This window comes from Amaranthus tricolor, chromosome 7 (assembly GCF_026212465.1).
Source record: "Amaranthus tricolor cultivar Red isolate AtriRed21 chromosome 7, ASM2621246v1, whole genome shotgun sequence".
In the NCBI taxonomy this organism is placed as follows: domain Eukaryota; kingdom Viridiplantae; phylum Streptophyta; class Magnoliopsida; order Caryophyllales; family Amaranthaceae; genus Amaranthus; species Amaranthus tricolor.
Genome location: NC_080053.1, coordinates 6419155 through 6444685, shown reverse-complemented (window position 1 = coordinate 6444685; position 25531 = coordinate 6419155). Strand labels below are relative to the sequence as shown.

The window sequence follows — 25531 nt, the reverse complement described above, 5'->3', positions numbered from 1 at the left end:
TCATTCCTATTTTTTTTTTTTGCAAAAATCGAACCGATTAATTACTTACCGAATCGTTATCATGCTCGTCTTGGTATGCCATTGATATTCGATCTAGAGTTCTAGCTTGTTTAACTTTACGTAGTGTTTTTAGAGAGTTTTTAGAGAGAAGGTATCGTGTTTGAATTCGAATATACTACCATAACGCCTCTGAAAATTCAATATATATATAATTCCGATAATAATATTATTAAGCGATAACAATGTTATTAAGTGCCATTTACATTTCTTAAACATTTTCTAAGTTAAGTGGCATTTTTGTAATTTTTTTAATCTAGGGGTAATATGATAATTTTGTTAGAGGGGTGGCGATAAAATGAAAAAGGTGTCGAAAAATAATAATTACCTTAATTATCACCTGACTGGCTGACGCTTAATATCTCAATAAAATCAAGAAAGGGAAACAAAAACAAAACAAACACAAAAAAATTCATCAATTATTAACTCACAAATGCGACAAGCTTCATCATTCTCTCTTCACCGCATCGCTGCTGTGTTCGTCGACTCTCCTCCTACACTCACCTTTGCCATGTCCTCCTTTCCTCGACCTCCGGTATCTTTCTCACTTATCACTCTTCTCTTTCTCTCTCACATCTTCTTACTCTCTCTCTCTCTCTCTTCTCCATTTGCAGTTCAGAGAAGGCCGTGGTAGTCGAGGTCGCCGGAGTTTCTCTAATCGCACACCGTCTATTTCCGGAGACTCACATTTTCAATCTTTATATGATGCACATTCAAATTTTCGAAGAAATAACGATTTTCGCCCGATTATTAATAATTGTCAGAGTTTGAATTCTTCGTCAAATAGTGATGCTGGTGGTAATTACAGTTATAGAGGAAGAAATTCGCGGTTTAATCAAAGGACTAATCAATTGCCGGGAGTTAAGTTTCAGCGGCCGAAACCTGCAGATTATAGGACTTGGGAGTTTGCGAAAGTGCCTCCTCCTAATGCTGGTAATTTGAACTTATTTATTGATTTTTTTTTAAAAATTTTGTTGTTGTGCCAAGAACTAAATGACTGGGTGATGGAGGTGTCTTTGATCACCTTGTTGCTCACAAGTCACACCATAACATGCACTATGGATGGTGTTGCAATTGGGCATGAGCATTTAATTTCTGGAATCTTGGTTGAAGGTCTGGTTGAAGCTTAAAAGAGAGCTTCTTGAAGGTTGCCTTGAAGAAGGCAATGAGTGCCTTGAACAAGTGCACGAGGTATGCCTTGATCGAGGCAAGGTGTGCATGAGGGGTGCCTTGAACGAGGCACGAAGCTGCTGTAGTCGGTGAAGGGTCTCATGCTGCTCGTTCGAGCATCACATGGCCATTTTCGAGTTTTTGTTATGCCTGATACGCCGTGGACAATTTTCTCTAATGGATATGAATATTCTAAATGTTTGGGGGCTATATATTGATCCTAAATCAGATATAGAATCAATCAAGAGGAGGCTAATACAAGGGAAAAGGGTTTGGGAAACCTAGAGTGCTTTTGTATCAGAGAGTGTGTGATCTCCATCAAATGTGAGATCTTTGAGCTTAAGAGGTTATTCTCAAGTATTGTGAGAGTTGTTTAATTTTTGTATTTGTTGAATTATTAATGAAATACAATCTATTTTGAGGGGTAAGTGTCCAAGACACCCTTAAATAACTTTTGTGTTCTTTCTTTTGTGTTTAATGTGTCCATTAGTGTGTACTCTGTTTTTCCCTTTGTTTTTCTTGTTGTTTTTCATCAAAATGAGGTCATTTAGCTTTCATTTCAATTGGTATAAGAGCTTGTTGAGTTTCTTGGGTATTTTGGTGAGTGAAGTAAAGATTTTGGTGAATAAACAAGATGGGTGATGGAACAAGGTTCCATATTCCATTGTTTGATCGAAAGATGAACTTTTCGGTGTGAAAGTGTTCGGTTGAAGACTTGATGGTTCAATAAGGTATTGTTGTTACACTTGGGAAAGCAAGGCCTACATCTTTGGAGGAGGAGAAGTAGGTATTCATGAAGAAGAAGAAAATGAGCACTATATGGCTTGCAATTGCTAGGGGAAGCGAAATTGGATATTCGATGACAAACATGCAGTCGAATCGGATATCCGATATCCAAAAATCTGCATATCCGCTATCCGAATGGACTCGGATATTTGAAAATATTCGGATTTCGATATCCAAAATATCCAATATTCGACATTCAAATTTCGCCAAAATGTTTTTTTCTAAATATTATTTTATTCTTATTAATATCGAATATTCGAATTGACTTATATATGTGGATATCTGATATCCAACTATTTGAAATAATGTCGGATATCTGCTATTAAAAAAAGTCGGATATTTGGATATTCGAATTTCAAAAATTTGATGTCTAATATTCGAATTTTTAAATCGCATATTCAATCTGAATTATAATTTGAACAAGATATCGTAGATTTGAATTAGATATCAAATCGAGTCTATGGATTTTTGGATCATCATATAGTTTTGCTCAGCCTTAACAATTGCACATGAAATCGAGTGCAACTACTTGATGGACGGATCCCAATGTGTTGTTGGAGAAACTTCAAACCATGTATACTTCGAAGTCTCTCACCAACAAACTTCGTTTGAGATGTGAGTTGTATCAACTCATGAAGGAGGATGATACAAGTATGCAAAATCACGTTAACACATTCAATGAACTTGTTTGTCAAGCTTTTCTCCTTTTCTCTTCTTTTCCTAAGAGCTATAGAAATATAGTTTAAATAATAGTAACAAGGGGTGTTGCTATTATAAGAAGAAGGGTCACATTCAAATGATGTGAAAAGAGATACAGAACAACTTCAAGAGAATAAGGAGCTTGAAGGATGGCAGAAGAAAGGATATTAAAAACACCGAAGATTTTGTCCTAGGTTTTGTTGAGGAAGATGATTAAGAAGCACTTCTTGTTGATGGCTTAGTTTTAAGAGGCGCGAGGTTCACTAAGGCACAAAAAGGTCTTTTTTCCCAAGGCATAAGGCGTAAGGCGAAGGCGCATTCTTTTCGTATGCAAGGGGCACACTTTCGCTAAAAGGCTCCATGCTCAATTTTAAAACATATTTAATACTTAAAGTAACATGAAATTCATATTGTTACAACATACAAGTTAGATAAACGTTACTTTAGCACATAAAGTCAGAAGATAATATAGTTCTAAGTTGAACGTATTCTCTTAGAGGATCCAAAGGGGCATGAAGATGCAACATGATTTGATGACATCATTGTTCAAGGTGTAAGTCATTATACATTGATGTCAAGACAAGACAAACAAAAACTATATGCTAAGACTCGATCACTATGACAAAACGGGCAAAAAAATTAACTAAGTAATTAAATTAAATTACACATTAAATACACCATTTTATCATTATTCTATAGACGAATTTGAAACAAATTAGAGATTAAATGAATCATTGTAGTAAAAGATAGGAGTAGAAGTATAAAAGATAAAAAGTAGAAGAGAAAAAAGAAAAAAAAGAAAACAAATCCAAGTCCAAGCATTATAAAATAAAATTAGAAAAAATGAGAGAAAAGAAAGAAAACAAAAAAAAAAGAGAGAAGTGGTTGAAATCGAAAAGAAAAGAATATAGAGAAACCAGAACGAGTAAGAAAAGGGAAGAATTTGGTATGTGAGTTGTTTGGTTTCAGCTTGTTTCGTGCTATTTTAGCTTTTGGTTTGCTTCCCTTTCGTGTATAGGGAAGTGTTTTTTTTTTCCTTTTATAGCCTAAGTTGTAAAAGATATTTTGGAGGTAATATCTTCCTTATAATTGCCACAAAAAAGAAAAGGGAAGAAGAACAATACCTGTTCAAGAATGGCGGCACACTTGTGAAAGAGAAGAGCAGTGTAGAAAGGGACTTTTTTTCTTTTCTAAATTCAAAAAAACAACTATTTCTCAAGGGCCATCTAGTAAATCAAGCAGTAGTAAGCATTTTAGTACATGAAGCTAAAAAAAGCAAAAACATAGTGTAACATACAAAGGGCGTAGGAGGCGCATGCTTCTCTCTTGCCTCTTGTACTCCTTTGCCTCTTGTACCAAGATGCGCCTTGAGTCTCTGAGGCGTGTTTGTGGTCCCCTTGGTGCATCTCACACCTAAGCGTGCCTTAGGCCCGCTTTTTTATAACGAATATGATATAGTGTCTTTTGGGAAAGAATGAGTCCTAACTTAAGTTTCTTCTTAACCCGTGAAAAGGTTGGTAGCGAAAATGTCACTCTGGACAATTTGGCCCATCATTTGATAGTTGGTTTAGCGATATTAGGATCATATTGAAAGTATTAAAAATAGTAGGGCGTTATATATTGTTTTTGATGGTGCTGTTAGGATATTCACTACATATTAATCGGTGTCTTCAAGTACCCAACTTGCAGACACATAATTTCTAATGTGGAGTGCCCCTTCACCTTGAAGGTCCATCTGAATTGTCTCATAAGTCACAAGGAGGAGGATCTTCAAAACCATGGATGTTGACAACTCCGTTCTCGATGTTCATTGACTATTTTATATTTATTTTAGAAGCTTTCTTTTGATGAGTTAAAAACAATCTTTTACTTTCATTTATATTGGTTTATTTATGTGTTTAATGAATGGACGGCCTGTGATTCGATTAGAGAATAAATATAATAGAATTTATTGCCTAGCTTAAAAGTTCTTGTAATTATTATTATTTTTTTGCAGAGCGGTTTGTTGTTCTCTCTTATAACATACTTGCAGATTACCTTGCTAACAACCATCGAAAACTATACTTTCACATTCCGCGCCGATTTATGAGTTGGGAGTGGCGGAAGGGCAACATACTTTTTGAGCTACGGTTGTGGTCGCCCGACATAATCTGCTTTCAGGTTGCTTTTGTTCTTTTTTCTCCATCTTAACTTTCATGTCGAGTTGTTCAAGAGGAGCTTTGTGACTTAATCGATTGACATGTTTCCACTTATTTAATTACTTGCATTGAGATTTTGAAATTTGTGTTCATCCATTCTTGATGGATTCAAAGATTTGAATTTCTTTGGTTTCAGGATGTACTTTTCTCATATAACATGTTTAATTAAATCATGTGCACTTCTTGTTGGATGCTTGCTATCAAAGTTCAATCAAAATTAACATATTTGTTTTTACAATGGTAAATTTGCCCATATGTGAAGTTGCAGATGATGCATTCGGGTAACGGAATGCTATAAGTTTTAATAAATTCTTTTTGATTTTCATCATTTCTATGAATGGTTCATTCAGACACAACCTCTTAGTTTTTCCAGGGTAATATGTAATAGACTGATTTTGCCATTGTTGTGAATATTAGAAGAATATAGAAATGTAAGTGAGACTAAAATGGAAATTTAGAGTTTATTGATTCAATAGGAGGAAACAAGATACACAAGCTTTCGAAAGGTTTGCACTCTCTAAGGACATGATGAGTATAAGACCCACAAATCTGAATATAATCCCCTCTTCTCTACTCCCACATCCTTTATTTATACTAATTTCTAACTAACAACTCACATTAAAATACCCATTATACTCTTATACCCAATATATTACACTGCCGACTGTTTGAAGTTCCACCTTACCTTAAGGTGCATAAAAGATGCTTAGGGTAGCAAGAAACAAATGTTGTGAAATTTTATTTATTTTTTTCAAAGAAAAATGCTTGAAAGAAAAAATTGTATGAGCATAGGTAATGTTCAAGTCTAAACATAGTTTGGAAAAGAAGAATATTGGTTGGGTAAAAAAAATAGTGAAGGTCTTCACGTCAGAATTTTCCATATTCCAGGATTCACAAATATTCATGATGTTTGCAATGATGTCGAACCGTGGAGCTCTCTTTATTTCTTTTCTTCCATCATCCATTGTATTACTTTTGTACTCAACTTTCAAAGCGAAATACTTTTCATCTTTTGTCTAGAACCTTTGGTATTTTTTCCCAAAATATACTCTCAATGATGACTTTTCATCTTCTGCACAACAATCTTCTACCTCTGTCCACAATTTCCGCCATTGAAGAACCTTCAAGCTCAACTTCACCTTCACCATCTTCTTCCTCACCTTATTTTTCGGTGGTCTTCCACCATGGACTAGAGACCACCATAATTGACGATGCTTAGTATTAGCAAGCTTTGCAAGACCACCGTCGGAGCTGCAGCTCACGAGGCTTTCTCCTCTGTTTTGATAGCAGCAGCTGACCAGAGCCTCACCATCTTTTCTTCGCCACCTACTCACCTTTCCTAGATACACTGAAATTTCTTTGCCAAACATCAGGTACTTTTTCCATCTTCTTTTTCTGAATTTTCCTCTTATCTCCTTTTTGTCTTTTGTCTCCTTTCTTGATTTTCTATTGTTTCTTCTTTTGAAACATTAATTTCTTACCCCTCTCTATGTTTCCGGCTAAAACTTGACAATTTCTATTAAATAATTTTAGACGATTTTCTTGGATATAGGTTTCCTCAACAGGAATATTTCCTAATTTATTTTCGAAATGTTCAATAAAATTACACTATTTAGTCTTCTTTGCAACCATTTTCACATTCCTTAGTTTTCCTACAACTCCTTCTGAATTTAGAAACACGATCCATTTTCTTTTGAAAGAACACTTCCAAAAAACTTGGAACCTTTCTTTAAGTTTATTTAAACTCTTCTAAATCAATTTTCATCCGTCCACATGTCTCTTTCACTAGAGTGTGTAACTCAATCGTTTGTTTGTTTTGTCGTACTCCTTGAGCAATTTGTAATACTCTCCACTTCAATTGCAGTTTTGGTTTCTTGTGGTCTTTGCCATTGTTGCGACGTCGAAGCTTTAGTTATATCTAAATTTCCTTCCAAATTGAAGGTAGCTATTGATGAAGAATTATATCAGTCATCAAAATCGATCGGCTTTGATACCCGTTTTAATAGAATGATTTAGCCATTGTTGTGAATATTAGAAGAATACAAAAATGTAAGACTAAAATGGAAATGTAGAGTTTATTGATTCAATAGGAGGAAACAAGATACACAAGCTTTCGAAAGGCTTGCATTCTCCTAGGACATGAGTTTTAAGAATATTGCAACCTTTCTTTTAACTTTATTTAAACTCTTCTAAATCAATTTTCATTCGTCCACATGTCTCTTTCCCTAGAGTGTGTAATTCAATCGTTTGATTGTTTTGTGGTACTCCTTGAGCAATTTGTAATACTCTGATAATACTCCCACATCCTATTTATACTAATTTCTAACTAACAACTCACATTTAAATACTCATTATACCGTTATACCCAATGTATTACATGATATTGCGTACATTGAAGTTCGACCCTCAAAGCTAGCTTGGGTGGGGACGTAGATGCGAGCCACTTGTTGACTTTGCAGCATCTTGTTTGTTGCTGGTTTTCGCTTATTAATTATACCCAGCCAACTTGCCTTATCGATTAACTATCTTTGCATTTGGTAAATCATACGTGTATAGTATGTTATTTTTTGTTGTTCTAGCTTACACCTTACAATTGTCTTTCTTTTGCTTATTTTCATCCTTGAGTTTGAGAAGTGTTTCACCTTATTTTCAGGAAGTTGACAGATTTCATGATTTGGAAGAGGACTTGAGGGTTCGTGGATACAGCGGCATATGGAAGGTTGTGACAAAACTGAGCACAGTTTTGTTCTTGACTTTTATATTTTCATAGGTTTTTTTGCTGACTTTTTGACTATAATTTTAATTGAATAGAGCAATATTTTATACAAAACATGAGAAGAGTTATAATATACTTCATTCTCACCATTTGAGTTTGTACACACTTTCATTCTTCACTTGAAAGACTAGAATAAGTTCACGTGTTTGACAAGGCTAGTTATTTAGTGAGTTGGTGAGTTGATTCCGTTGAATTATCAGAGTTGAACTAATAGTGATGATTTTTGGTATCAAGGGTAAATCAATAAAAACCTCTTTGTTTTTATATGTGTAAGGTACCATACATCTCATTTTCCTCAAAACTGTTATCAACAGTGTGTCAACCTTTATCTACTCTCACCTTTTCAATCCACCATTCAAGGATGCATCCAACAAGTCATGAAAACAGCCCAAGATCATAGTTCATTTTAGTTATATAATTTCAGTTCCGTTTGCTTAAAGGTTTATTAGACTAAATTTAAGACTTTGAATTACGTTTGTGTTCTTTGGTGTGTAAAAGTTAATTAAAGACAATTCGGATTAGGATATTAATAGCTTTAGATGTTTTATTAAACTTAGTTTAATACGACTACTGTACAACATAGGGGCTAAAGTACACTCACAAATCATTCATGAAACAAGGTGAGCTGAAGCACACTCATAGATCATTCATGAAACAAGAAGCTAAAAATGAGGGACAGTAGCTGGAGGTTGAAAGCCAGAGAAGTAACTGCCTAGGTGTGGGAGTTATGAGCTAACATCATGGAGGACAAGAAGTGTTGAGAGGGAAAACAATAACCACATCATGGGGAGAATTCATGGTGCAAAAACACGGTCGAGTTGACATGGATTTTCAGCTAGCCATTTCGAGAACTCGCGATTTGTAACATTGTATGGAAAAACGACGAGTCAACACGCTTTTCGGCCGTTTTGGCTGATTCATAACGAAGATTAGCGTCTTTTACGGGCGAGTTCTGATTTTGTTGGCCGAATTTTGAGTTTTCAGATCGAGTTACTACCCTGATAAGCGAAAAACAAATGAAAAAACAACATAACTTACACATCCATGAAAATAGAATAATAAAGAAGAATGGAAGACCTGCCGAAGTTTCACCATTAAAGTCTTAAAGAAGAAACAAGGAAAATTCAATGAAATGGCATACTTTTTTTATTTGGAGTATGGAATTGCTTTTTTTTTTTTTTAAATATTCTTGGAAAGGAAAAGAGCTTTTAAGAAGTACATGTCTAAAAATAACAGATGCTCAAAGGGATTATTTGAAAGATTTCTTTGCCCAATGCATTTACTGCACCAATACCAACTATCATAATTACTTCCTTCTTAATATACTCACTTTATTTTTCACTATCATTTTGAAGGGTTATAAGTGTTTTTTATTTAATTATTATCACTGAAATATGACTACATTTATTTTTTAAAATCAAAGATGTTAGGTAGAGTGGGTAAATTTTGTATTTATATTTTTATAATTATAATAATTATTTTGTATTTTTTGTTGGTATTTATATGTTTATTTTACTATTATGTTTTTAAATAATTGCATTTTTTTAAAAAATAATTTTCTACTAATCAATAACAACAGCGATTCGTTCCCTGCATGGCGCAAAATCGCAGTCGCAGTCGCGATAACGATCATGATCGCGGATCACGGTAACGGAAAAAATTCGGTTGTCGCAGAACGGATCGCGGTTGTTATTGATTACAGAAAATTATTTCTTAAAAAAAATACAATTTTTTAAAAAACATAATAGTAAAATAAGCATATAAATACCAACAAATATACAAAATAATTATAATAATAAAAATATAAAATTTATCCACTCTATCTAACATCTTTGATTTTAAAAGTATAAGTGTAGTCATATTTCAGTGATAATAATTAAAAAAACACTCATAATCCTTAAAAAGGGTTGTCATAGAAAAAAAATAAAGTGAGTATATTAAGAAGGAAGTAATTATGATAGTTGGTATTGGTGCATTAAATGCATTGGGCAAAGAAATCTTTCACATACTTCAATCCCTTTGAACAACTGTAGTCTGTATATAAGTACTTCTTAAAAGCTCTTTTCCGTTCCAAGAATATTAAAAAGCAACTCCATACTCCAAGTTAAAATAGTATGCCATTTCATTTAACCTTTATAGTTTCTTCTTTAAGACTTTAATGGTGTAACTTTGTTAGGTCTTTTGTTCTACATTATTTTGTTTTTATGGATGTGTAAGTGTTGTTGTGTGTTCATTGTTTTTTGTTTTTTCAGGTAACTCGGTCTAAATACTCAAACTTCGGCCAACAAATTCAAAACTCACCCACGCTAATATTCGTTATGAATCGGCCGAAAAGCGTGTTGACTTGCCGTTTTTTCATACAATGTTACAAATCGCGAGTTCTCGGAACGGCTAGCTGAAAATTCGTGTCGACTCGCCCGTTCCAAGTTAACTCGGCCGTGTTTTTGCACCATGGTTCCCCTATAACCGAATTTTTTCTGTTATCGTGATCCGCGATTTTGCACCATGGGAGAATTCTAGGAACATGGGCAGTTATAACAAGTAATGGAAAGTTATACAAATACTTGAAATCCCTCTCTAATTCATTTAAACGAGCGTTGATTTTCCTCCCTCCAAAATGGATGCAAAACTGATGGGACTCGCGCCTAACAAGTCATCAATACTTAATGAAGTACAAGTCATCAATCCTTACTGATATGAATTTTTGGCTATCAAAGTGATGTTTTCTAACTTCTCAAGTAGTGGTACAAGGAGGTTATGGAAGTTAGTTGAATGAAATAATAATGCGGAAGTTGGTTATGATATTGTTAGTATTATGATAACTAAATACAAAGGTTCCTACTTATACATGATTAAGAATTCTAATAAAGGAAATAAGAATAATCATACAAATCAAAGAGAATAAAAAATATTCCTATAATATTTGAATATTTACTTTCCTACACTCCCCATCAAGTTAGGTCTTCGGATCACCAATACCTAACTTGCACAATGTATGCTCAAATGCTTCTGATGTAACTGCCTTTGTAAGGATGTCAGCTAGTTGATCTTTTGATCTTACAAAGGGAAGGCTTATAATTTGTTTCTCAAGTTTCTCCTTTATGAAGTGTCTGTCAATCTCAACATACTTGGTTTGATCATGTTGTACTGGGTTTCCAGAGATACTGATTGCTGCTTTGTTATCTCAGAACAATTTGCATGCCTTTTTCAGTGGGAAATTTAATTTGCTTAGGAGTTTCTTTAGCCATATGACCTCTGTTACCCCTTTAGCAATACCCCAAAATTCTGCCTCTGAACTTGATAAAGCCACAACCTTTTGCTTCTTACTCTTCCATGTAACCAAGTTTCCCCCGATCAATGTAAAGTACCTTGAAGTAGATTTTCTATCATCTCTATTTCCAGCCCAATCTGCATCTGTGTAGGCCAGGATGTCTAAGTAATCATTCTTCTTGAACAGAATGCCTCTACTATTTGTACCTTTTAGATACCTCAGAATCCTTATCACAGCTGTCATATATTGTATCTGTGGTTGATCATAAACCTGCTCACTACTCCGACTACATATGCAATGTCTGGCCGTGTGTGAGAGAGATAGATGAGTTTCCCTACCATTCTTTGATACTGCCCTCTGTCTGCCAATTTTTCTCCTTTGATCATCTGAAGGCCATGATTGGCTATAATAGGTGTTGCTGCAGGTTTACAATTTAGCATACCTATTTCAGCTAGCAAGTCAAGTATATACTTCCGTTGGCTAATGAAGATACCTTATCTTGATCTTAATACTTCAATGCCAGGGAAATGCTTCAGTCGCCGTAAGTCTTTCATTTCAAATTCTTGAGATAGCTGCTTTTTGAGGGCACATATTTCCTCTTCATCATTCCCGGTAATGATCATATCATCCATATAGATGATTAGGCACGTGATACGATCATTCTGTTTCTTAAGGAACAAAGTATGGTCAGAGTTGCTTTGTTTATAACCAAACTTTGTCATAGTTGAAGTGAATCTCCCAAACCATGCCTTTGGAGATTGTTTTAAACCATACAGAGCTTTGTTCAGTTTACACCCTTCTCTTGGAGAAAAACCACTAGAAAAACATGGGGGAACTTTCATATACACCTCTTCCTCTATCTTTCCATGTAAAAAAGCATTCTTCACTTCGAACTGGTGTAATGACCAATCTTTGTTTGCAGCGATCGAGAATAGAACCCGAATTGTGTTGATTTTAGCCACAGGTGAGCAAGTTTCAGAATAATCCACCCCATAGGTCTGAGTATACCCTTGTGCTACCAATCTTGCTCTGTACCGTTCAATAGTACCATCAGCTAAATATTTGATTGTGTATATCCATCTGGATCCAACTGTCTTCTTTCCTCTTGGCAACTTACACTTTTCCCATGTTTCATTTTTGTTAAGAGCAGATATTTCTTCCTCCATTGCCCTTTTCCACTTCGAATCCTGGAGAGCTTCTTCAGTGGTTTTTGGAAGAACATTGAAATACAAGAATGTATTAAAAGCTATTGTTGTCTGAGATAAATTTCCATCATTACCTCGGTTAGTGGGATACAGAGATCGTTGAGACTCAAACTTCGGATCATATCTCTTAGTTAGAACGCCTCTTGTGCTTCTAGGGGCAACTCATATCTACTAGGAATATCAACACTAGACACATCATTATTAGATATATTAATTATGGGTTTAGGTGTTACATCTTGTTCAGTTGGATGTTCGTTAGAAGGGACTGGAGTGAACTGGAGAGGAGATACTATGACTTTAGAAACAACATCGGTAGTCTCGCCTATTTGCTCTTTTGGTCCTGTTCAATCATAACTGGTATATTAGCCAGCTTAGGTCATCATTAACTGTCTCCCCTTGAGGACCAGGCTGGGTATAGTAGTAGGATTGTTCAAAGAAATCACAATCCATGGTCGTATACATCCGATTTTGTATAGGGTCAAACCATCTATATCCCTTTTGATTTGGGAAGATGCCCGAGGTTCAAGTTTTGTTCTGTTTTGTTTGGGAAGATGAACATAAACAACACACCCAAAGATACGAGGTGGTAAGGAATGAGAAGAGGGGAGAGAGACAAAAGATCCCAAAGTTTCAAGGGGAGTTTTCTGTTGTAAAGGTTTTGAAGGAAGACGGTTGGTGAGATAAGTAGCCGTAGCAATTGCTTCAGGCCAAAAACAAGCTAGAGCATGAGACTCTATCAAAAGAGCCCGGGTGATTTCAAGTAAGGTACGGTTTTTACGTTCGGCAATCCCATTTTGTTGTGGTGTTTCGGGGCAAGAAGTTTGGTGAAGCATGTCATGATCTGAAAGAAATTGTTTTATGGTTGAGTTAATGTATTCACCCCCATTATCAGATCGTAATATTTGTGGTTTAGCATAAAATTGAGATTGAAGCATATTATAAAAGGTAACAAAAACTGAAAAAACTTCAGATTTGTGTTTCAAAAAATACACCCAACTCATACGAGTACCATCATCCACAAATAAAACATAATAAGAGAAATTATGAGTAGCAGAAATAGGAGCAAGTCCCTACACATTAGAATGTATCAAAGAAAATGGATTGGAAGAACAAGAAAGACTCGACAAATATGAGTGTTTATGGCTTTTTTCCAAGACACAAGATTCACAATCTAAGGACATAACAGTGTTTTTAAGGGAATGGAATAAATATTTTAAGGTAAAGAAGGATGACCCAAGCGAAGATGCCATGTCCAGAATTGATGAGCAGGGGACCCGTGAGTAAGCATAGCTTGACTTTGTTGAGTCGTCTCATCCATATAGTACAAACCTCCTCGTTTAGTACCCCGTCCAATGATCATCCCGGTCTAAGCATCTAGTACAATACAACTATTAGAAGTCAATAAAACAATATAATTAAGTTCTCTAGTCAATTGATTAACTGATAACAATTTATGGGATAAATTAGGGATTAAGAGACAATTTTCTATGTGGATCGAAGGAGAAATATCCACAGTCCCGGCCTGAGTAACACTAATACACTCCCCATCAGCTGTTTGAATGTGGGTCCGGCTAGTGGGTTTAAAGGAAATAATATCAGACGAATCATAAGTCATGGTGTCCGTCGCTCCACAATCAAAAATCCATGGTAGAAGGTTTTTTTCACAAAACAGGCCTACATTTAAGGTAGGTTGGGGATTTAAAGTAGGTGATTTGGTTGATAAATGTTCACTGATTACGAGGCAGCCCAATTTGGAAGATACGTTTTAGAGTTTGGTGGGAGTTTAAAATGGCTTTGTGGGTTTGTCTCCTTGTAAAAAGGAGTATTTTTGGAAACCATTGTTTTCTGTTTACTGATTTTTGCTTCTCCTCTTGTACCGCCATTCTCTCCTCCCCTTCCTACTTCTCCATTGGCCTCATGATCTAACCTTGCCAATTCAAAGCAAGTTACCTCCCCTGGTGGTTGTGATGCTTCCTTGCCGGTGCTGGATGGAGCAACCAGAGGTGCTTGGCCGCCGGTCCGGTTAGCCGGAACCTTGGCAGCAGTATTTCGATGTTGTATTGAGCCGAATTTCTCACCTGTGAGCCGGTAGTAGCAACACCAAAGGCGACTGTCAAGGTGTTTGTCTTGCCACAAGGGTTTAGGAAGCTTGGTTTTGTTTGTCTTTGGAAAAGCATTGAAAAACGTACCACCATATGGGGTTGTTTGTTTGAGGCGTTTCTGGTATAGGTTTAGATCTGACAAGGAACCCACCACCATTGTTGGTGGTTCTGGCTTGGAAAAAATTATGTTTGTGTATAATTTAATGAAATTTCTTTTGTTGGTGTTTAACCCTTTCGGTTGATGATGAGTATCGAAGTATTCTTCGGATCTCAGATCTAAACCTTACGGCTCTGATACCATGAATAAAATAATAATGCGGAAATTGGGTTGTGATATTGTTTGTATTATTGATAACTGAATACAAAGGTTCCTACTTATACATAATTAAGAATTCTAATAAAGGAAATAAGAAAAATCATACAAATCAAAGAGAATAAAAAATATTTTTCTGTAATATTTGAATATTTACTTTCCTACATTAGTTTGGTAGATGCTTTAGGCAAAAGATCCCAACTTAAATCAGAATTATTGTTGTACTCATCTCTTAAAAATCAGGATGAACGTAGTAGTTTAATTTGCAAAAGTTCTTGATGCTTAGTGTAGTTAGGCGCCTACACTTGTGACTTTAGGAGCCTTTCTTCTTGCTAATGGTAGCTTATTTAGTGAGTTTTGCGCCTAACCTTCAATCTATCTTTATTTCCTTACAAGTATTTAAACCCTCAGAATCCGAAATTCAAACTCATCCACAAACAACCTTGACAAGCCTTCCCAAGAAACCCTTTGTCACGTCAAAAGTGTCTTTCTTATTCATCATTTGTAGTCCCTTTTTGTTGTTCTCTTTCTCTAGCCTGCCTTAGAATTCTAAGTCAGTCCTCTTGTCTTGTAATCCTCCCTAGGTTATTGGCGGTCTTATAACAAAAACTCTGCTTAGTCATAAATCATAATGATCAAGGGTTTTTCTCGTCTTAATTTCTGCATGTAGTGTGGTAGATGTGGTTAATTGTACGAAGGATAACAAGACATTTTGAATCTTTTTGATGCATTGTATATGTCCATGTCAAAGTTTTCCAAGCTTTTTGAAATTAATTAAAAAATGGCTTTTATTCGAATGTCCTGATATTCATGGATTTGAGCTAATGTTTTGTCTTTTTTTTAAAGACTTGTGTTATTCATGAAGTGAAGTAGAGGCCTTAGGTCTTCAATCAATCCTTTGTAATTTCCTGAAATGGTTAAGCTTTGATGAATATGTTTGTTTTAATTGCCGATGAGTAAGTATATGGTCTTGTACAATAGAGCCTAATCATTCTCCAATGTATCAGATGCGAACTGGTGATCCAATTGATGGGTGTGCTATCTTTTGGCGAACAACAAGGTAATGGCTTTTTTGAAAATAGAGTTTACATCAACTTGTATGTGAGGATGTTGGCTAGTTAGTATTGTCAATTTTGATGACATAATTTTATCCTTGAGTTGGTTCTTTTGTGAATTTGTTTGAAGATTGTGGGTATAGGTTTAAGCTGATGTATGAAGAGTGTATTGAGTTCAACAAACATGGAATGCGGGATAACGTTGCTCAAATTTGTGTTCTAGAGGTATGCTTTCCGATCTTGGATGTCAAATTTTGAGCTATTTTTTCCTTGCTCATGTTAGAATATGATCTTTAAAAAGCCTTTTTTTTAATTTACAGTCATTACTTCCAAATCATAAAAGAGACCGGTTGGCTTCATCACTAAGGTAATGCTTGTGTATAAGTTTTTCGTAATATGATGCCTTGCGGTATTGCAGAGGTTGCTCTTTTTTTTTGTGTGTTAAAGAGAAGTTGGTTTTTACTCTGGGTTGTTTGCCCTCTCTCAGGGCCCACCCCAAAGTGTAAAAACACGATATAATATGCTCTCTCCTGAAACCCCGCCCGATAATGATTCTACTGTGTGTGCGACCTCATAGACCAGGGAGTCACTCGCACTTCGTGAGTTATACCAGTTCCCCACATGACTTAGGGATTGGTGATAGAACATCCTACTTGATGACTTGTGTTTGCCACACATGGGAGCCTGAGTGAATGACTATAATGCAAGTTTGATGTTAGTACTTTTAGACACAAAAGTACTCTAGTTATTTGTCGGCTTGTTCTGTGTGGACAAGTATAAGTATATGACTTACATACTGATTATATACCTCACAGGATACTCTTATCACCCCTCTTTTTCAATTACTTTTTTTTCTCATTTTCCTTATTACTTAATTGTTGAGACTGGCGATATAACTGCTCTAATCAATTTATATTTTATTTATTTTTTATTAATTTTTTTTATTTGCTGCTGCAGCTCAGAAGGCTCTAATAGAGTTGTCATCTGCAACATTCATGTGCTTTACAATCCAAGAAGAGGAGAAATCAAGCTAGGCCAGGTATCAGAACTTAGTTAGGTCATAGAGTTACTTTATGCAAGCCTGCAAGGTAATGTGTTTGAGTATGGGTGACACAGATTCAATGTTTATGCCAATTATCTTTTAAAGTTTTAAAAAATCAGACAAAATTAAAGGAATCTGACTCGTGCATCTTCACCTTCATGCGACGGAATAATAGAAGAACAATGGTAGAACCATTGAAGGATTGGCTGTTTAAAAATCCTTAAACTATAAAGCTTGGGCTGCGTAATCATCCTTGAATCTATACAACCTATATGTTCTTGTTATGCTGGAAATTTGTTACAACTTGGATCCACTTGTTAGTGTACTTATATTAATGTTGCTCGCCAAGCTTGTAAATCTCGTTTTTAGCTATTCTCTTTTTCTTTTACCTGACATATATGCTCAGCTTCCCATCTGTATATCCTTTCCTTAGTTTTAAAGTGTACAATGCACCCTAAGGTATGGACACCTAAGCTCTAGGTGTCACGCATGGCACTAATTTTTGGGTGTGAGGCACCCTAATGCCCTGAATATGAAAATATATAAATCCCAAAATAATAACAAGAAGAAAAAGATACATGAGAAATAACGAAGAAAAGAGAAAACAAACATAGTGGGTACACTCAGCAAATGGGCCTTTTTAAAGACTAAAACCAAATGGTGTTTTAAGGAACTCTTCTTAAAGAATCTCTCGCCTAGCCCTATCAAGGAGCCGAGCCAATCGCTTACCCAAGGCGCTCGATTTCCATGAGCTTGTGTGCAAGTTAAGCTCCTATCTTGCACTTAACTTTACATGTTTATGGAATAAAACACCTTATTAATGGATTATTTAACTTCGTTGCAATATGTCAATCTCCAAGTTTCTCTAATGATCTTTTGGCTAGTAATCAATTCCCTCTACCTATTCTTGCCATGCTGGTAGCATATCATGTTTTTCTTCTAGCTCTTAATGCAAGGTTGTAGTTCTTTTTCAGACCATGTTCAAACATAAGAAAGGGTCTTGGAGTCATAGATAATTCAACGAAAAGAGAGGGAATTAATCTGATTGATTTGGTCATGTGTTAAGATCAAAAATATGAACCCGTTAGGAAAGTGGATTGTTGAAACTTTGAGAAGTTAAGGCAGGTCATAGATAACTTTCATAACATGATTGAAGAACGACGTGAAGAATTGGTATTTACACTAGCCTATGACGATAGATAGGAAAAAGGGGATGGGGAGAACGTATGTAGATGGTCATTGGAATTGATACTTAGTTGTAGATTAAATATTCAATACTGCCGAATAAAGTGAGATTTTTTGTCGGCAAAGATTTCCCATGTTGAATTGTTTTGGTTTTTTTGGGGCACCCCATTTTGTTGTGATTATTTCTTTGGCATTGTTGTATCTTTGCTGTTTGGCTGAAAAGTTTTATTTACTGTGCCCCTCTGTTTATAGACTAGCAATGGAAGACTTTGGTGTGAGAAGTTTTATTGCTGTATGTAGGTCAGGATACTTCTTGAAAAGGCTCAAGCTGTATCGAAGATGTGGGAGGATGCGCCAGTGGTCCTATGTGGTGATTTTAATTGCACTCCAAAGGTATACAACTTCAAAATTTTTTCATCATTCAGTTAAATTGTGCTTTTGTGACAACTAACTCACTTGATTATGGCAGAGTCCACTGTACAACTTCATATCTGAGCAGAAGGTAAAGCTGGGGCCTTTTATTTCTTGGGATGGCTACTCTCACTATTCTTATGGCATTTGAGTTATCAAAATTTATGTATGGCAGCTAGATATATCTGAAGTAGACAGAGACAAGGTATCTGGACAAGCGTCTGCTGAGATTCAACCTCCACCCAGACAATATGGCCCTCAATTTAGGTATTTTTTTTTCTCTGTCCCAAATTATCTGAATGATATCCACTCTATTCCTGATATATGGTTTTACAATGCCTGCCCAATTTCCTAGGGAACAGCCAACTCGCAATATGGCCATTCCCACAACAGTACAATATAATAATATTGATACGAGCCAGCACCATTTACTTGAAAATGAGAATGAGGGACAAAGCATTATTGAGAATAACCAAACTCCAGTTAGCCTGGAAAACTCTTCTGTTGTTTCTATGCTAAGTGTGCCAGTGACATCTTTTAAGGAGAATAGAGGGCTAAATGAATTGAGTGATAATTTGAACAGTCAGGGTCATCTTGCTGAATTGAATAAAGATGAGAATCCATCAGCCAAAGTTGCTGAAACCAATGAGACATTAAGAGGTCCTGAAAATGCGATTAGCTCCTCTTTGACGCTCAAGGAGAAAATGAAAGGAATTTTAACAACTGAAGACAGTAGCACCCACAATGGTGATAGATTGTCTTCTGTTAGACATGACTTTGGCAGGAATAATGTGGAAAAGGATGGTAATAACTCAAACTTGTCTCATTTAGACAACATCCAAACACATTCGTCAGAATCGGATGAAGAAAACATGCTAGGTACGATCTGTGAACCTAATCTTGGATGCAAATACGAAGCATATGTGCCAAACTCAAGTTTATCTTTGAACCATGATATAGATGTAAAAATGACTGGGCTTTCACTCAATGTGATTGATGAATCTTCAGAAGATGAAGGAGATTTAGGTGAAGATGCTGAGGACTGCTTGTCTGAGATAAGCAATTGTAGGGATGCCTTTCCTCCAAATCTGGGTGAGATGGTAACTTCTTGTGTGGAAGACCAATTTTTGAATGTGATGAACTTTTTGAAAACCTGTTTTTCGCAATTTCAGGTGATGTGGTTCCTGAACATGAGACCGTTGATGTGGACAAACCTTATGATCCATCTCTTTGGACACCGTTGGAGATAACTACTGCCACAGGAAATGTTGATAGTACTGTTCTTGAGCACCCTTTAAAGCTTAAGAGCACTTACACAGAAGTGGTGGTAGGTTCATGACTTAATGCCACTGCCTTTTATATACTTCTATTACAAAGGAAGATATGATATGGGGCTTGCTATGGGTACTTTTGATTGCTTTATTGTTTTCTTTTAGACAACAGTAATTTATGAACCTACTTACACTATTTAGGGTTTACTTTGAGTAGTTTTAGATACAAGACATAACAAGATTCTCCTAACAGTGGACGCTTATCTAGTTATATTTTGGACAAAGGCCATTCTTTTGTCTACTTGCTGAAGTCTGAACAAGCACAACCAAACCGAATCTATTTTGATAAGTTCTTCATATCTCCTCGTTGGATGGATATGTAACATTTTCACTTTCTGCAATTAAATGAGAATTATTGTTAGTAGTTGCTTGAATTTCTTGCTTAGTACCTTGTTTGTTATGAGAATTTCACGTAGACTTTTCATATTTTTAGACTTGGTGCATGATACTTGGTGGATTGATTGATTAGTAGTAAGGTTTAAAACGTTTATTCTTTCAGGTCCTGTGAGGGGTAGATTCATATAGGTTGCTGCAGCAATTTTGTTCTTGTTGTGGCCCTTTTTATCATATTTTTTAGGCAATTGTATGATGAATTTTGTTTGGCTTTGCTAGGGCTCTACTGGGACGAGAGATTCAAATGGAGAGCCATTGGTGACTAGTTATAACACTTGTTTCATGGGAACTGTTGATTACATATGGTGAGCATAATGTTGTTTTCACCTTTGAGCTGCTTGTTTTCCAAACAGAATTTCTTCTTCCTCGATTTGAACTGTTCACGTGATTTTTGCTTCTACGGCATACAGGCGATCTGAAGGTCTTTGTACCGCTAAAGTTCTTGCTCCAATTTCAAAATTAGCTATGCAACCTAGTGGGGGATTCCCAACAAAGGTTAGTTTCCTGTTAATTTGCATATTATTAGATGCTTTTCATATTATAATTGATTTGCCTCTTGATTATTATTATTTCTAATACGCTTAGGTTGTGTCTAGAAACAAATATTTCATTTCACATTGTGCATTTCAATTATGAGATTATGAATGAAGAATTTGAAAATGGCAAGGTTTGGAAAGTCACTCTCAAATTCTCAACTATAACTACTTTTAAAACTATGGTTGAATTGACTCGAATCCAAATTTAATCTTTTTGATTTGTCAATCACTAAATTTGAGTCAATTCTAGATTTCCAAATAAAATCAACATTTCCAAATATAGCATTACTGAATTTTTGTCGTTGCAATTAGTCTGCTTGCTTGTGAAAATTCACCATTAATGCCATCATGCTAGGTTATAGCATTTCACACTTGGTAAAATTCAACCTTGGTGCAAGTTTATAGATGTGTGAGTGTGCTTCTCCCTCTCACGCTAGCTTAATTTCTGATGGGTATTACAAATACCCAGGATCGGACTGCCCCTTGGATCTTAATATACACCCAAAAGAAGGGTTTGAAAATTCATTGTATGTCTGATTCTGTAACCATGTAGCATACACCCAAATCAAACCTCCCGTGGTCCCGTATGGCCGTATCTTTTTTTATCTTTTTAACTTTACCTTGGTTGCTTTGTAAAAGTTGCTTGCATTTAGAAATCACTTGAGATAATTTATATATAGTAAATCAAAGTATTTTTGTATGTGTTCAGAAATGGGGAAGTGATCATATTGCGTTGGCTTCTGAATTGGTTTTCATCAAGAAGTGATAATGTTAAGGTGGAGTAGCCGACATCTTGGCTCTATGAACATAATTTAGCGAGAATGTTGAGGTTGTGTACCTGATATCTTGGTACTTCCACTAAGTTGTTCCCTTCCCGAAGGAGGTTCATAAACACACGTAGCTTTCAGCCAATGACATATTTGATGTGACAGTGAGCCTCCATAATCGGCCTAAAAATAGTGATTGCGATTGGCTGGGAATTCAGGAACATGGAAATAAAGCTGATATTATCATAATTCAAGGAATATATAGATTTGGATATTTATAGCATCAGTTATCAATCATAAACGATAAGATTATGTACATTCGACTCTTAAATACGCTTAGGTGAAAGCCACTTGTGGCTTAGGTTTAATGTATTGTTTATTTTCAATCAAGTTTTGCACATTAATGACAACTTTTATTCATTTTGCAAATTCTAAGTTTCCATTAAAGATTGTATCAACATTGGAATTTTCTCAATAAGAGCTCTTTTACGAAGAGTGTACATTAAAGATTGTCTCGACTTGTCTTTTAAAAATTAATTTTCGGATTTCCACCACTTTTCTTTGCTCATTAATACCAATAATTGTGAGAGCTTTGTGACTCCTTCCATTTGTATTTTTGGTTCTAGGAAAGGATGGAAATTGGCTTATAGATGTATAAGATCAGCCGTTGAATTAATGGTTAAAGTCCCAACTCCTATTGTTTTTGTTTCAATTGGTTCTTTTCCCTTGAATTTTATACAGCCAGTTTCAACCATCTTCTATTCTAGGAATGCGATTTACCAATAATATATATAAATATAAATAATTCTCCCTAAAAAACATGTAAAATGTCTACAGAATGCCTTTTCCATTCTAAATCATCTGCCAAATATTACACTCCTTTTACAGTACTAGTGCAATAAACAGTAATCTTCCTCAACACATGTAACCACATCTGATGAGGTAATTTTAATGTATAGATTCCCAAGTTCCCTAGAGTCCCTATAAGTCATTCTACAGGAACCTGTCCAAGATAGTAGTGTGGAGTGGGTCGCTCAAATGGGTTGCCCAGTTGTCGAGTGGGCCTTTACCGGTTACAGCAGCTTGAACAGCAAAGCCAAGGAAGCCAACCATTGCTAATCTAGCATGCTTGATCTCAGCTAACTGAAGGGTTGATTTCTTTTCTGGGTCAGATGCTAAACCCAACGGGTCAAAGCTTCCACCTGGGTAAAGTCTCTTTTCTGGGTCAAGCTCTGCATTCCTCTGGAACTCAATGAACCCAATCACCAATACTTCAATCCAGATCAATGTGGTCATTGAGAACGGAAGTGGTTGACCAAGGTAGGATGATCCTTCAATGAGCTCCACCTACAAAACAACAAACACTAAATGTCAAAGAGCTAATCCTGTGAGAGATTGTCTTTTGGTGAGACGATTTGCCATTTAACCCATGTATGAGGTGCATCTCTTGGTGATACCGTCTTATACAACAATTTGTTATTGCTAAACGAATTTAATTTTTAAATTTCACCGGTGCTAGTAGAAAAGTTAAAGCCCATACCAAAACCAATTTAATTTGTATAAACCCAATAGCAAAAATTGTTGTATTAACAAAAGATCACAGCTTAAGCTTACCTTGCCAGCATCTTGCCATGTAACACCAGTGAGCCACTCAACAGTTAGAGCACCAAGAGTAGCCAACATAGCCCATCTTCCATGGATAAGCTCACACTCCCTAAACCTTTGAAGCCCAAAAACTTCACTGTATGGCTGCAATGATGTCGCCTTAACGTCATCCGACTCAGTCCTGGTTCCAATAATGTCACCAGCCACATTCTTGGCCAAGTTCTGATCCAATCCATCATAGTCAAATTGTAAGTACTCTGCTGGTTTCCCAAGCCCAAATGGATCAAACCCATAATCACCTACTAAGGTTCCATCCAAATATTCTGGGGCCTTAGCACCTGGGTACCATAATGGACGGTCTGAACCTCCTGAACTCCTCTTGGGCTGGGCTTTTTTTGCCACCTTTTTAGTTCCGAACCCAAACCGACACGTGACCTTTCCTGAATTTGATGGTACATCAGGGAGGCGTGTACCAATAAACGACGAGGCAGTTGCGGTAGCAGTGGCAGAAGCCGAGGCCATTTTGATTTTATTATAGGAGGATTAGTGGTGGTTAAGGGTGTGTGTAGATTTTAGGAGTGTTGATTTTTGGTGAATATAAGGTTTCAACTGGTTTCTGGTGGGGTTGTTATAAAAGTGATGTTTGGGTGATGGGCTATCTAAGGTGAATGTATGTTAGGCGTTGGATTGAGGTAGAATATCTATCTCACGGCTGACTGAGTTTGGGCCTTATCTTATCTGATTTTATCATCTAATAAATTAAGCTAATGTACATGTCACGCTCACTGGTGCGGACCACTTACATTGTGTATCTAGTGCTACTATTTGTGTAGAACAAGAAAATACAAATTATCGGATATTTCATGATATATCACTGAGTTTCTCAGAAATTCACCATATACTATACAAAATGTTTTAATTTACCATATACCATTGAGTTTTCATCCGTTAGCACAGAATACCATTAATGACAACTGCCATCAGTGTGCCGTTTGTAGTAAATTATTAATTTACCATATACCATTCCTTTTTTTTGCGTCAAATACTATTTTTTAAAAATATACCCGCCACCACCGTCGACTCTCACACTAGAAATATCCTCATAATCATCCGGTGGAAGCTTGATTAACCGACAAACAACTTATTTTTCTACACTTAAAGGATTATCCCAAACTATTAACCCAACATTAAAATCAAACCAAATAAATTTGTCATCAAATACAAATACTTCACCCCCATTCATCCAAGGGTACTCCCCAAACAAATGATTTGCACATTTCAATCTCCATTCTATTGTTTTGGAATAATAACACATAAAACCAAGAGAATTCAGAGTGAATATTTAATTGACAATCCACAATCATAAACGTGTCTAAAACCCCTTTAGTTTTGTTAATCTGGGTGATGAATCCAATACCCAGTCGACCGCTAAAAGCCAAGGGAGGTTTTGTAACTTGAACCCATTCATTAATCACATATAAATTGAGCCTTTCATCTGTGGTAATAGGCTTATTGTCATTGGAATTTATGACGGCAATAAATAAAAATCCATTACTAGAGGCTAGCAATTTTGGGTGAAAGAAATTGGGTAAATCAATCCCGAAATTAATAAAAAGAGTACTTACTTTTGGGGGTTCTTGGATGTTTAATTGGGTTGAAACTACTCTATTTGAGGGGAGTTTTGAATTCGAGGTTAAATTTCGTTCAATAATGAACCATGGTGACAATGAATTGCGAGATATGTAGGATTTCTTGAAAGATGGGTCTGAGATGATTGAATCCCAGATTTCATGTGTTTGGAGAAGTCAACCCTAACAATGGCGCTAGTTGAATGCGTAAGGACAAACTGGTAATTTACCACAAACGGCACACTGACGGCAGTTGTCATTAATAGTATTCTGTGCTAACGGACGAAAACTCAATGGTATATGGTGAATTAAAACATTTTGTGTGGTATATGGTGAATTTCGGAGAAACTCAGTGGTATGTCATGAAATATGCGCAAAATTATTTGAGAGAGATGGCATCAAAGAGACCATCTTGTTTGAGCCAACTAAATATTTTAAAAAGAACCGTCTTGAAAATTTTGAAGCCGTATGTAAAATTTTTATTTTGCGTCTTATTTATAATAAATATATTTATTTTATTAATAAACTTAACATATTTCTTTTTTGATTAAGTTTTTTATATACGGGAGAAAAATGGGCAATGTACAGTCAATCACCTCGCACACCCTTAAAGGCCCCCCTGACAGAGCCGTCTTGGAAAATTATGGGGTCCTGTGCAAAACTTTTATTTTGCGCCTTATTTATAATAAATGTATTTATTTTATTAATAAACTTAACATATATTTTTTTTGATTAACTTTTTCATATACGGGAGAAAAGGAGGCAATGTACAGTCGATCACCTCGCACACCCTCAAATGTGCAAAATACGCAACACATCACGCCTAAGCCACAGTACAATCCGCCCAATTTCCCCAATAAATCTCAGCAACCTGCTTTTTGCTCGCCAATGCAATAGCTTTCACCACAAAAGGAAGAATGGAAGTGTTGTTGAAATAATTAGCCAAGATCGATACGACGCTAAAAACTTAGATGAATGATGCAAACATCAAAGAATAAAAC

At 35.9% G+C, this 25531-nt stretch overlaps 2 protein-coding genes across 3 annotated transcripts; one reads left to right on the top strand and one right to left on the bottom strand.

Annotated features, from left to right (window-relative positions):
• The first annotated feature begins 435 nt into the window (after positions 1–435).
• On the top strand, positions 436–23170 carry LOC130818395 (carbon catabolite repressor protein 4 homolog 6). 2 transcript variants are annotated; one of them, XM_057684563.1, is made up of 17 exons: positions 436–592; positions 672–990; positions 4709–4872; positions 7564–7629; positions 15585–15637; positions 15776–15857; positions 15953–15999; positions 16590–16671; positions 18160–18252; positions 18329–18361; positions 18446–18537; positions 18626–19149; positions 19279–19362; positions 19443–19597; positions 20214–20299; positions 20405–20489; positions 21240–23170. In XM_057684563.1, the coding sequence occupies exons 1-17, from the start codon at positions 491–493 to the stop codon at positions 21294–21296; spliced, it is 2124 nt and encodes a 707-aa protein (XP_057540546.1). In that variant the 5' UTR covers positions 436–490; the 3' UTR covers positions 21297–23170. The 2 variants fall into 2 exon arrangements, with proteins under 2 accessions (XP_057540546.1, XP_057540545.1); XM_057684562.1 differs by having other exon boundaries at positions 19231–19362.
• On the bottom strand, positions 22126–23424 carry LOC130818396 (chlorophyll a-b binding protein CP29.2, chloroplastic-like). Its single transcript, XM_057684564.1, has 2 exons — positions 22912–23424; positions 22126–22644 (listed from the first exon to the last, which is right to left on the bottom strand). The coding sequence occupies exons 1-2, from the start codon at positions 23422–23424 to the stop codon at positions 22291–22293; spliced, it is 867 nt and encodes a 288-aa protein (XP_057540547.1). The 3' UTR covers positions 22126–22290.
• Between the last annotated feature and the right edge of the window lie 2107 nt (positions 23425–25531).

Coding starts and splice junctions, on each gene's coding strand:
- LOC130818395 (XM_057684562.1), top strand. CDS start 491: ATGCGACAAGCTTCATCATTCTCTCTTCACCGCATCGCTGCTGTGTTC. Junction 593..671: donor CCTCCTTTCCTCGACCTCCG/GTATCTTTCTCA, acceptor CTCCATTTGCAG/TTCAGAGAAGGCCGTGGTAG. Junction 15,638..15,775: donor ATCTTTTGGCGAACAACAAG/GTAATGGCTTTT, acceptor TTGTGGGTATAG/GTTTAAGCTGATGTATGAAG.
- LOC130818396 (XM_057684564.1), bottom strand. CDS start 23,424: ATGGCCTCGGCTTCTGCCACTGCTACCGCAACTGCCTCGTCGTTTATT. Junction 22,645..22,911: donor CATGGCAAGATGCTGGCAAG/GTAAGCTTAAGC, acceptor GTTGTTTTGTAG/GTGGAGCTCATTGAAGGATC.